Source organism: Jaculus jaculus, chromosome 12, assembly GCF_020740685.1.
Source record: "Jaculus jaculus isolate mJacJac1 chromosome 12, mJacJac1.mat.Y.cur, whole genome shotgun sequence".
Classification (NCBI taxonomy): domain Eukaryota; kingdom Metazoa; phylum Chordata; class Mammalia; order Rodentia; family Dipodidae; genus Jaculus; species Jaculus jaculus.
The window spans coordinates 59573859-59586651 of NC_059113.1; the positions used below are offsets into that span (position 1 = coordinate 59573859).

Here is a 12793-nt window from a genome sequence, read left to right on the forward strand (position 1 = left end):
GGAAAAAAAGAGGTTTATTTTGGCTTACAGGCTTGAGGGAAAGCTCCACGATGGCAGGGGAAAACGATGGCATGATCAGAGGGTGGACATCACCCCCTGGCCCACATAAGGTAGACAACAGGAACAGGAGAGTATGCCAGACACTGGCAAGGGGAAACTAGCTATAACACCCATAAGCCTGCCCCCAATAATACACTCCCTCCTGGAGGCATTAATTCCCAAATCTCCATCATCTGGGAACCTAGCATTCATAACACTTAATTTTATGGGGGACACCTGAATCAAATCACCACATTCCATCCCTGGCCCCCATAAACTGATATCCATACATGATGTAAAATACAATGCATTCAGTCCAACTTTAAAAGTCCCCATAGTTTTTATCAATCCCAATGATGTTCAAACATCCCCATTGTCCAAGATCTTTTGACTGAGTCATAATACCAAAAAATAACCTCAAAAAAAAAAAAACCATAATGGCACAGAATAAACATTCACACTGCAGAAGATGGCATTGGGCACAGCAAAGAAACTTTCAGCCAGTACAAGATTTAAAACAACCAGGGCAGACACCAAACTTTAACTCCAAGTCCAACAAATCTTGCCTGTGACAAATCTCCAAGTCTGATCATTCTAACCAGCAACAAGTCTCTGGTATTCCAATTCCACTCTTCTGGTGCTAGCCTACTCAGTCCTGGAAAACTTCATTGGCGTCAGCAGCTCCTTAGCAGCCACCTCATGGTCCCGGCATCTCCACTGGGTCTCCACTGCAATCCATGGTTCATCCTCATGGCCCCATGGGGTCCCCATGCAGGCAACCAGCAAACCTGTTTCACAATGCCCATGGCCATTTATAAAACACAAAACTGTGTTGCAAACTCAATGACCCTCTCCTTCTTGCATTTCTTATACTCCACAATACCAGATATGGTGGCAATTTGTTAATCCAGTGGGGGATAATAAAATAGACTTTGAAGAACAAGACACTTCTTGAGCACTTAGGCCCCTCCAAGAGTGTTCTTCCTGTTGCCCCAGTGCAGGTCAGCTGGCCCAGTCTCAAAGATTGTAATCTGTCAATTGCAGCTGAGTGGGTAGCAGTTCACCCAAAGATTTTCTTTCTGTGATATCCCTCTGCTCATACCAGTTCATTTCTATGTAAAGCAACCCTGTACAATGTCTCAGGACACGGGCATAACAGCAAGCTTCTCACACAAACTGCTAGCCCAGTCCAGGCAAAGCTCTTTCTCATCCTCATAAGCCAAACCTCACAGTCCATAGTTTTTACTGCATTTAGGTCTTTCAACTCTGACCAGAATAGTCCATCAAGCTGTACTTACCGCACTGCAAGGAATCTCTCAGGCCAAGGTTTCAAATCCTTCCACATTTCTCTTGAAAATCAGCTCTAATAGGCCAAAGCCACACAGTCAGATGTCTAGCAGCAACCCCATTCCTGGTACCACTTTACTGTTGCAGTCAGGTTTGCATTGCTGGTAGAAATCATCCAACCAAGAGCAGCTTGTAGGGAAGAGGTTTATTTTGGCTTACAGGCTTGAGGGGAAGCTCCTTGATGGCAGGGGAAAACGATGGTATGAGCAGATGGTGGACATCACCCCCTGGCCCACATAAGGTAGACAACAGGAACAGGAGTGTGTGCCAGACACTGGCATGGGAAAACTGGTTATAACACCCATAAGCCTGCCCCTAACAATACACTCCTTCCTGGAGGCGTTAACTCCCAAATCCCCATCATCTAAGAACCTAGCATCCAGAACACCTAAGCTTCTGGGGGACACCTGAATCAAACCAGCACGAGTGTTCTGGGTTTTCTGTGGTAGTAGGAGCTGTGCAGGTTTCTAATCTGCAAGTCAGGCTCTCCCCTGCACAGACAGTGCTGCACTGATGGGCTCAGCTCCGCAGGCAGTGCACAGCTTTGCTGGCGCCTGTCAGCTTGGGTAGATTGTTAGCAACAGAAAAACGTGTGTGTCACATCTCAGTAAAGAAAACAATGGTTCAATTCCTAATGTATGCCTTTGATTTCAACCTTTATAGCAAATATAGGAGTCTGTACTGACTTTCACGTGACTTCTGATTTTCAAGGGTGAGTCACAAGCTAAGCTGAGTGTTTTCCTATAGTAATGTGTCACTTACTACTTTTGTAACATAAGTAAAACTGGAGGTGTTTTGCAAGAACAATAATTTAAAAAATAAAACAGATAAATCTAACACAGTCAAAGTCCCCAAGGGTCACTTTTTTTTTTTTTTTCCTTTTTCAAGCTAGAATCTTACTCTAGGTCAGGCTGACTTTGAATTCACTCTGTCATCTCAGGGTGGCCTTGAACTCACAGCAATCGCCCTACCTTTGCCTCCCAAGTGCTGGGATTAAAGGCATGCACCAGCAGGCCTGGCTTAAAAAAAAAAAAAAACAAACTTTGAAGGCTGGAGAGATGGCTTAGTGGTCAAGGCACTTGCCTGCAAAGCCAAAGGACTTAGGTTTGATTCACCAGGACACATGTAAACCACATGCACAAGGTGGCACATGCATCTGTAGTTTGTTTTCAGTGGCTGGAAGCCCTGGCGTGCCCCTTTTCTCCCTCTCTCCCTTCCTCCCAATGTCTCTCTTAAATAAATAAAAATAAAATGTCAATTAAAAGTTTAAAAAGAGGCAGAAAAAGAAAATGGGCACACCAGGGCCTCCGGTCACTGCAAATGAACTCCATACGTATGCACCACTTTGTGCATTTGGCTTATGTGGACCCTGGGGAATTGAACCTTGAGTCCTTTGGCTTTGCAGGAAGTGCCTGAACCGCTACACTTTCTCCAGCTTGTAACTTCATTTCATATTTTTTCACATTGCCCACCCACTTTTCTCCCAGCTGTGACTATTGTCCCAAAGTCACCAGTCTCCCTGCACCTACCCTTGCTCCTGTTCCTTGTATACCCCCAAAGACCCTTTTCAATGCTCATTCGATCATGGTATATTCCAGCTTAAAATTCTTGTGATCCTTGGTTCTTGAGATAAAAGCCAAGGTCCTTCCACTAGTCCATCATGCCACCATGTGGCCTGGATGGGTACATTCCAGCTTCATCTCCTACTGCTCTCTCACCACCACCCCCGTCCTTACAGCTTTCTACCTCAGGCTGCTGCCTCCAACACTTAGAGCTTTACTCATTTGTAGTTGAAAGCTTATAATGCTTTCACCGAGAGGTCTACTACACAAGGTGTTAGTTCAGCCACCAGGACCAGCCATCATGTGTGCTCATGGCATTGTGCATCTCCTTCACAATTATTCCAGTCAGTATTTGCATGGGCAGATAACATGGAAAGCTCTGCTAGACCTTGTGTTTCCAGCAGACCCTAACCTCTGCTGGCTGTGCCTAACAAAGTTGCCAATCTTGGAATCTGGGATGTATCAGAAAACAAAATTGTTGCTGAGGTCTTTACGCTGGCCCTAAGTCAAGGATAAAGAAAATCATACCCGGGGCTGGAGAGATGGCTTAGCGGTTAAGCGCTCGCCTGTGAAGCCTAAGGACCCCGGTTCGAGGCTCGATTCCCCAGGTCCCACGTTAGCCAGATGCACAAGGGGGCGCACGCGTCTGGAGTTCGTTTGCAGAGGCTGGAAGCCCTGGCGCGCCCATTCTCTCTCTCTCTCTGTCGCTCTCAAGTAAATAAAAAATAAACAAAAATTAAAAGAAAAAAGAAAATCATACCCTATATGAAACTAGCAGCTGGGCTGGAGAGATGGCTTAGTGGTTAAGCGCTTGCCTGTGAAGCCTAAGGACCCCGGTTGGAGGCTGGATTCCCCAGGACCCATGTTAGCCAGGGGGCACATGCATCTGGAGTTCGTTTACAGTGGCTGGAGACCCTGGCGTGCCCATTCAGTCTCTCTCTCTCTCTCTGCCTCTTTCTCTGCCTGTTGCTCTCAAATACATAAATAAAAATAAACAAGCAAAAAAATTAAAAAGAAAAAACTAGCAGGTGCCCAGTGTGGTGGTGTACATCTTTAATCCCAGCACTTGGGATACAGACGTAGGAGGATTGCTTAGAGTTTGAGGCTACCCTGAGACTCCATAGTGAATTCTAGGTCAGCCTGGGCTACTATGAGACCCTACCTCGAAAAACCAAAAGCAAACAAACAAAAAACCAAAATTAGCAGCTCACAGTGACTCAATATCAAATTAATTAGTAGAGATAAACTGGAGGAAAGCTGCAGGTTCTTAGAAGCGGAGCTACTAACACAGTGCCAGTGTTCAAACATCAGAAACCCACCACACTCGCTCTCTTCTTTTCCAGCACACCGAAGAAAACAGAGCAGGGCAAGGATGAGCCTTCCACGAGCAGCGATGACAATGAAGGCACAGTTTTGGATAAAAGACTCAAGTATTACAGATATCCACGGTCAGTTTGGCATCACCCCATAAGGACACCAATCTCCATCTCCACAGAATGGCATGGATATAAAAAGAACCACCAGGCTCTTAGTGTTGGAGAAGGTATTAACTATGATGTGGTGATTCACAAAGATCACAAGACAGAACTGAGAGCCCCTTCTCCATACTGGGCAATGGTAAGGCAAGACAACGACAGCTCCTCCTCCTCGGTCTCTTCCACCTCAGATGCCTTTTGGCTGGAGGACTATGCCCAAGCTGAGAAGGGCAAAGGTTAACCATTATCAAAGGTTGCTTAGGCAGCTGCTGTTTGCAAATCTGTGGTCATTCAACACTTATCCCAATTTTTACACCTTATGCACAGGTTTGCAGAACTCCCACAGGAAGACATACAAACTTAACCAGTTCTCTAACATGACTGCTGAAACGCCTTTATAGACATTCCTTAGGATGACAGCTAGACTTCCTTGTCATCTCAGATTCCGTGAAACATTGTTCTTAAAATAGGCTGATCTTGTGACTGAGGTCACATGACCCTCCTTTCTAAGAATGTCCCACCTTTACACAATGTAATAGAGAAACCAAATTAGCACAATGTCTGAGCACTCACCTTTTAAGATAAATGTAAGTTTTCTTGAGCTATTCTTTGTCTTATTGTTCATACAAGGGACACCACACCACTCCCCTCCAATCCTACTCCTGTTGTGAATGGTAGACTGACAATTTTATGAAAGACAACATTAAAACAGATGAGGAGCTAGGCATGGTGGTGGATGCCTTTAATCCCAGCACTTGGGAGACAGAGGTAGGAGGATTACCGTGAGTTTGAGGCCACCCTGAGACTCCATAGTGTCGAACCCCCCCCCCAAAAAAAAAAAACATAAGGAAGACACGGGAGAAAACACACTGCCAAGGTGAACATATATCAGACATACAAAATGAAGGAACTGCACATGAGATGATTAATTCATAGGGAATTTGTCTTCCAGAAATTTTATTGCAAAATGGAAGTTAAAACCAGACTAAATTTTTGTTGTTGTTGTTTTTTGTTTTTTCAAGGTAGGGTCCCACTCTCTAGCCCAGTCTGACCTGAAAGTCAGTAGGTAGTCTCGGGGTGGCCTTGAACTCACAGTGATCTTCTGCCTCCTGAGTTCTGGGATTAAATGTGTGAGCTACCACACCCAGACCTAAAAAATGTTTTAATCTTCAAAAGCCATCAATAATAATCTGGAATTTTTACCCTTACAGCTACTCAATCTTAATTTTCTTTCCTTTTTCTTATTTTAAACAGTTTTTTTTTTTATTTGCAAAAGAGAGAGGGAAGTAGAGAGAGAATGGGTGTGCCAGGACCTCAAGCCACTGCAAACTAACTCCAGACACATGCACCACCCCCAATGTGTATCTGGCTTACATGGATACTGGGGAATTGAACTTAGGACCTTAGGCTTCACAGGCAAATGCCTTAACTGCTAATCTGTCTCACCTAATCTTAATTTTCTTAATTTGATATTTCTTTTTTGTTTTTGTTTTCACAGGATAGGGTCTCACTCTAGCACAGGCTGACCTGGGACTCATTCTGTAGTCTCAGAGTGGCCTCAAACTCAGAGCAATCCTCCTACCTCTGCCTCCCAAGTGCTGGGATTAAAGATGTGGGCCACCACACCCATCATCAGAAATTTCGGATGTCCTTTCTTCCTTCCTTCCTTCCCTTCCCTCCCTTTTCTTCCTTCCTCCCCCCTTTCTTCCTTCCTTCTTCTTCCCTTCCTTCCATTTGATTTTATTTATTAGAGAGAGAATCGGTGCACCTGGGCCTCCAGTCACTGCAAATGAACTCCAGATGTATGTCCTTGTGCAGCTGGCTTATGTAGGTACTGGGGAATTGAACCTGAGTCCTTAAGCTTCACAGGCAAGTGCCTTAACTGCTAAGCCATCTCTCCAGCCTCCAGCCCTGATATTTCTTAACTGATGTACTCAATTATTGTAATGCTACCTACTTTACATCATCTCAAACAAAGACCTTAGCATGTAATAAATACTTATTGACCTCATAGGAAAAAGGCAAGAAAACCGTTTTCACAGAATGCTTTATTAAGTCCAGATCAACTAGTGTGCTTTAAGGAATTTTACCTCATCAAGAGAAAGACATTAAATTAGAGTCTGACTTTGCTGGTCTGGGCTGAGAAAAGTTTAGCTCTGTCCTCTCTTTCTGTGTTACAATTCATCAAGGAAAGGCGTGTGTCCCAAGTTCCCACTTGCTGCCATTGACTTCTTACCAGACACAAATTTCTTTGCAGCCTTTAAACAAAAAAGAAGACAGAGAGAAAGTTAAAAGAAACAATGCATCATCAAGTAGATAAGTTTGTCATTTGAAGGGTTTAAGAGACAGGACATTCTAAGCCAGCGATCCTATATTATTGCCTTTTATAAAAATTAACTGTGAGATAGTGGTGACCAATTTTGTTTAAATATGAAGCCCATCAAAAGTGTACCTGACCAAGCAAGAGTAGTTCTCTACATAAGAGGGAAGATTTCAAAAAAGTAGGACATTCTCACTGACCTTCCAAAACAGGGCAGAATGGCTTCAAGAAGGTCATACATTATTCTGTATTATGATAATAAAAAGCTTGGGCCAAATTCGTTGTTAACATAGAAGTCCAATTTTATGTCCTGGGTTTTTTTGTTTGTTTTGTTGCTTTTTTCCAGGTAGGGTCTCACTCTAGCTCAGGCTGACCTGGAATTAACAATGTAGTCTCAGGGTGGCCTTGAACTCACAGCAATCCTCCTACCTCTGCCTCCTGAGTGCTGGGATTAAAGGCGTGCGCTACCACATCCAGATGCGTGTGCTGCCTTGTGTGTACATGTGACATTGTGCAATTGCACCATTGTGCAACTGGCTTATGTGGGACCTGGAGAGTTGAACATGAGTCCTTAGGCTTCACAGGCAAGTACCTTTTCCAGCCCATGTCCTGATATTTGTTCTTGTTTTGTTTTGAGGTAGGGATTCACTCTAGTCCAGGCTGACTTGGAATTCACTATGTAGTCTCATGGTTGCCTGGAATTCACAGTGATCCTCCTACCTCTGCATCCCAAGTGCTGGGATTAAAGGCGTGCACCACTACACCCAGCTGGTATTCTTTTTGTAGGGGGCCAGGTTGCTAGTGATAAAACTGAAACAGGCTCGCCTGGAATTCATGATCTACTTAACTCAGCCACCAGAGTACGCCCAGGCATGTGGTACATGTATTCTTTTCACTATTACTTCAAGTTCAAAGGCTAATTGTTCAATTAGGTGTGATATCATGGGGCAGATATAGGTAGAGCAGGAGCCCGTATATTACCTCAGGCCAGTTTTATCTAATGGAAGAGAAATGTGGTAAAGGCAGCTAGCAGAGACTCACACAACAATCACACTTAAGTATAGCCATTTAACAAATTATATAATGATGAACTTTGGTGCCAAATGCAATGAAGTCAGGGTTGGCACCTAAAAAGAGCCTTCTCAGAATAAAATTAAAAAATAAAAAAAGCCTTCTCTCCTTTTCTGTCACACTATCCCAGTACAACAAGGCAGCTGAAACATCTACAATGCAAAAGACAGCATTTTTAATGTAGAAATGATCAAAGAAACCCAAATAACATTGGATTTATTCTGTAGTACACAAGTTTATTAGGCATAGTAGGGATTAGAAAGAAGTCTAAGACACAGTACCAGCACTCAGAGCCACTCAATATTAGAGAAAAATAATGTACAAGAGGAGATGGGGATGGGGAAATGAACAGTAGAAAGTCTTAGGCTGAAAAGACTAAAGAAAATCATGAGATGCTGATAGACTGATATGGTGAGCTTAATTCCTGGGGATGAAGAAAAAAACCAGAAACCAACTACTATGTAAGGTAAAGCCTACGAAGTTACCAATATTTGATTCCTCTTGACCTATAAGAGTTTAAAGTGGTTTAACTAAAGATCATTTCTTAAAAAGGAAGGTATCTGAGGGCCTGATAGCAATGAGACCCCTGCCCTCCATGCCAAGTACCAAACAGCACTGAGAACAATACACAGAGCCCAAGGAGGATCATGCAGACGTCCTGAACTTGGATTGTTAAGGTTAAGTTCTCTTGAGGTCATTAAATCATTAGGTCTCATTTACTTACATTTACAACATCAGCATCAGCCACTGAATCAATCTGCTGAAAGATGGTGGATGGTGGCACATAAGAACCAGCACCGAGAGCCTGGGCTCCAACTTCATGCAGGAAACCCTCAGAAGTCTCCACTGACATCACATAGCCAGCTTTCAGCTTGTTCCTATCCCGTAAAATGCAGCAGTCAGTTTCACATAGCAAGATAGTTTTTAGGCATGTTTCTCACACAATATCCTGTTTTTGGTAACAGGCAAATTAGTAGCTAAAAGCTGGGCATGGTGGCACATGCCTTTAATCCCAGCACTAGGGAAGCAGAGTTAGGAGGATCACCATGAGTTCAAGACCACCCTGAGACTACATAGTGAATTCCAAGTCAGCCTGGGCTAGAGTGAGATCCTACCTTGGGAAAAGAAAAAAAAAAAAAGTTACTGAAAATGCAATAAGCTTTTTTTTTTCCCCTAGTTTTTCGACATACAGTCTCACTCTAGCCCAGGATGACCCATGTAAAACCAAATGCACAAAGTGGTACATATATCTGGAGTTTGTCTTCAGTGGCAGGAGGCCCATGGTCCCTCTCTCTCTCTCTCTCTCTCTCTCACTAAAATAAATAAATAAATAAATATTACAAAATTCACTATCAGAGCCTGGCACAGTTGGTTCATGCCTATAATCCTAGCACTCAGGAGGATAAAACAGAAGGACTGCCATTAGTTCAAGCTCAGCCTGGGCTATAAAATGGGTTCCCAAGGTTCAGTTTGGGGAGAGTGAGATGCTACTTTGAAAATCATACATATAGCTGGGCATGGTGGCACACACCTTTAATCCCAGCACTCAGGAGGTAGAGGTAGGAAGATAGCTGTGAGTTCAAGGCCAGCCAGAGATGACACAGTAAACTCCAGGTCAGCCTAGGCTAGAACAAGATCCTACCATGAAAAATAAAACAAACAAACAAACAAAAAAAAAATCACTCACATATAAGCAAAACATTAAGAAAATAAGCAAAGGGGTTGGGCTGTGGATATGGTCCAGTTGATAGAGTTCTTTCCTAGCAAGCAAGAAGCCCTGGGTTCCATCCCCAGCACTGCACACCTGCAATCCCAGTACTTGGAACATCCTTGGCTACACAGAGTTCCAGATCAGCTGAGCTACATGACACCCTGTCTCACAAAGAAAACTGTCAATTATTGTATCTTGATAAGGCATGAGTATAGTTCCCTTTGTTTGTTTGTTTTTCTGAGGTAGGGTCTCACTCTGGCTCAGGCTGACCTGGATTTCACTATGTAGTCTCCTGGTGGCCTTGAACTCACAATGATCCTCCTCCCTCTGCCTCCTGAGTGCTGGGATTAAAGGTGCGCACCACCACACAGGGCTTGTATTTCCCTCTCGCAATGCTGGGGATGGAATCTGTGAGCTGCACCAGGCAAGCACTCCACCTCAGAATCACATTTACCGTTCCCTTTCCCTTTTATTACTTTCCCGTACTTTTCAATCCAAATGTGTGTAAAATAGGACTTTTTTCTTTCCAAATATTATTAATTTATGAGAGGGGGCAGACAGAGACAAAGAATAAACGCACCACGGCTTCCAGCCATTGCAAATGGACTCGACACATATGCCACCTTGTGCACCTGGTCTTACATGGGTACTGGAAAATTGAACCCAGGTCCTTAGGCTTTGCAGGCAAGTGCCTTAACTGATGAGCCATCACTCCAGCCCCAAATAATAATATTTAAATCCAAAAATTCACAACTGTCAAATAAACATGAAGCATACAGTTAATATAGAATCTTACTTGGCAGCTTGAACATCTGCACTGGAAAGGTTTCCTTGAGCAACTGATTTTACTTGGCCATAGGCAGCCTTGATGACCTAGGACACAAAAAAAAGCCAGTCATTGGTGGCCAACACCTGCATCTCCTTGGGAAATCAATGCTCCTCCACTGAGGCAAAAACACAATGTGAAAGTTAATCCTAGGAAAACAGCAGTGTTCACTGAGAATTTGGTGGTCATTTTCTGTTCCTTAAAGAAGTTGTCTGTGATACCTCCAAAACATTATAGGCCATTGCCAAGGCCCTTGGTTTCCCACCAGGAATAGATGGTAAGACTATTGCTGAAGACTCCACATACTTGGGCTGCATAGTCACTGTGAAATCCTGCTGGAGCTGAGCTGAAAACCTCCTCCATGTAGACCAGCTGACAGAAAGCTGGAAAAAGCTACACTGCATGCAGTTCAATGGGAGAGAGAGAAATCACCAGTGACGATACTCAATAACGGACACTGCAAGTATTGTATTTGGCCATCCAGGCCAAATAAGCCAACAGGTGCAACACTGGCATTTCTGTTATGTAGGAAACCAATCAATCTCTTAATTGGAGGCCTGCTCCATGGGAGGGAATACATCCCTAATACTGAAAGCCTACAATAGTCATAAGCCCTCATAAGCCCTAAGGGTGTAACATGTGCTGCTGTCTGGCTAAATGTATATACTATGCTCACCAGTAAGCACTTCTTTTAATGTTCATATCCATATATTAATGCTACTCTCACTTTTGGTTAGAGAAGCTTCTCTTTTCAGATGGCAGTGACTTTGGGATGACTCAGAATGCACCATGATGCTGAGAAGTAGTGACAAGAAGAGTGCTCAGCACTGAAATCTCTCTATTACACCATTCAAGGCTCAAGAGTCCATTGCAGAGGAGGTGGTGGAAAGAATCTAAAAGCCAAAGGAAGGGTAGGACTCCTTACAACATGCTCCTCCAAACACAAAATGGCCTGGATATCCATGACTTCACAGTGCCTGACACTACCTATACAAGACCATCATAATAGGAGGAAAAGTCAAGACATTAAAATAAAAGAAAGACTGATTGAGAGAGGGGAGGGGATATGGTGGAGAGTAGAGTTTCAAAGGAGAAAGTTGCGGGGGAGAGGGAATTACCATGGGATATTGTTTACAATCATGGAAGTTGTCAATAAAAAAAAAAAATGATGACATCAAAATAAAAGAGAGGGCTGGAGAAACGGTTAAGGTGCATGCCTTCAAAGCCTAAGGACCCAGGTTCAATTCTCCAGGTCCCACATTAGCCAGATGCACACTGTGGCACATATATCTGGAGTTTGTTTGCAGTGGCTGGAGGCCCTGGCACTCCCATTCTCTTTGTCTCTCTGTATCTAATAAATAAATAAATAAAACGATTAAAAAAAATAAAAGAGAGACTAATGGACAGAGGGAGGGGATATGATGGAGTAGAGATCTGTGAAGGAGAAACTGGGGGAGGGAATTATCATGGTTTATTGTCTGTAAGTATGGAAGCTGTCAATAAAAAGGGAAAAAAGAAAGTTGTCTGTACAACATTATGGGTTGACTGTGAAATGTCCCCCAGGGGCTCCTGTGTTTCAACACTGGACTGCAACCAGTGGCACTATTTTAGGAGGTAATGGAACCTTTGGGATATGATGCCTAGCTGGCAAACATAGGCCACTGAAAATGGGCTTTGAGGGTTACATATGCCCAGCACTTAGGAGGCAGAGCTAGGAGGACTGCTGTGAATTCGAGGCCAGCCTGAGACTACGCAGTGAATTCCAGGTCAGTCTGGGCTAAAGTGAGACTCTACCTTGAAGGAAAAAAAAAGGAAAGGAAACTCTCCTACAAGTACCAGCCTGCTCCTTACAAATCTAAGTTGCTCCTATCTATATCAACCCCTCACTTCTCATTAATTAACTTTAGCTCTCTCACTATTCTGGGGAAAACTGATGAGAACACCAAGGATGCTCTTCTCTGTAAAACTACCAGACCTCTGTGTGGTAACTGGACATTTATCCACAGTAGATCAGAATATGCTAACCATTCTCTTTCCTGGCTTCAAATATACTTTTATCTCTCTCAATCCCTGCCATTTCCCCCTATCCATGGTGATATATCAAGAGCCTGAGCTTTACTTTCTTCTCTGACTACCTTTTATAAATAACCCTGACTTCTCAAAAACCTCTGCAATGAAGGCTACAAGTATGTGCTTTGGCACTGACCTTTCCTGTGTTCTCACAGATAGACCAGAGCTAACTTAGTGACACTCTGCTTGTCTACAAGAACCACAGTACCAAGGAGGCATCTTCCCCCTTTCCTGCAAGTACTAGTACACATTCTAAGTTTTCCTTACAGCAGACAATTAAATGACATCACAGTATTGCTGTGAAAACTCATAGCATTGAAACATTTTATGTTTAACTAGAAAACAAGTACATGTTGCAAGTAAGGCTTGAGG

At 43.4% G+C, this 12793-nt stretch overlaps 2 protein-coding genes across 2 annotated transcripts in view; one reads left to right on the forward strand and one right to left on the reverse strand.

The window, feature by feature from the left end:
* Window positions 1-4841, forward strand: part of Pdzd9 (PDZ domain containing 9) — a 36159-nt gene extending 31318 nt beyond the window's left edge. The window contains 1 exon segment of the mRNA XM_045130616.1: window positions 4292-4841. Within this exon segment, the coding sequence (XP_044986551.1) occupies window positions 4292-4685 (394 nt within the window). The 3' untranslated portion in view covers window positions 4686-4841.
* A 1611-nt stretch (window positions 4842-6452) lies between these two features.
* Window positions 6453-12793, reverse strand: part of LOC101595603 (cytochrome b-c1 complex subunit 2, mitochondrial) — a 32436-nt gene continuing 26095 nt past the window's right edge. The window contains exons 12-14 of the mRNA XM_045131130.1: window positions 10322-10398; window positions 8539-8692; window positions 6453-6681 (exon numbers count right to left, since the gene is read on the reverse strand). Coding sequence (XP_044987065.1) covers window positions 6598-6681; window positions 8539-8692; window positions 10322-10398 — 315 coding nt within the window. The 3' untranslated portion in view covers window positions 6453-6597. The remainder of the gene's footprint in view (window positions 6682-8538; window positions 8693-10321; window positions 10399-12793) is intronic.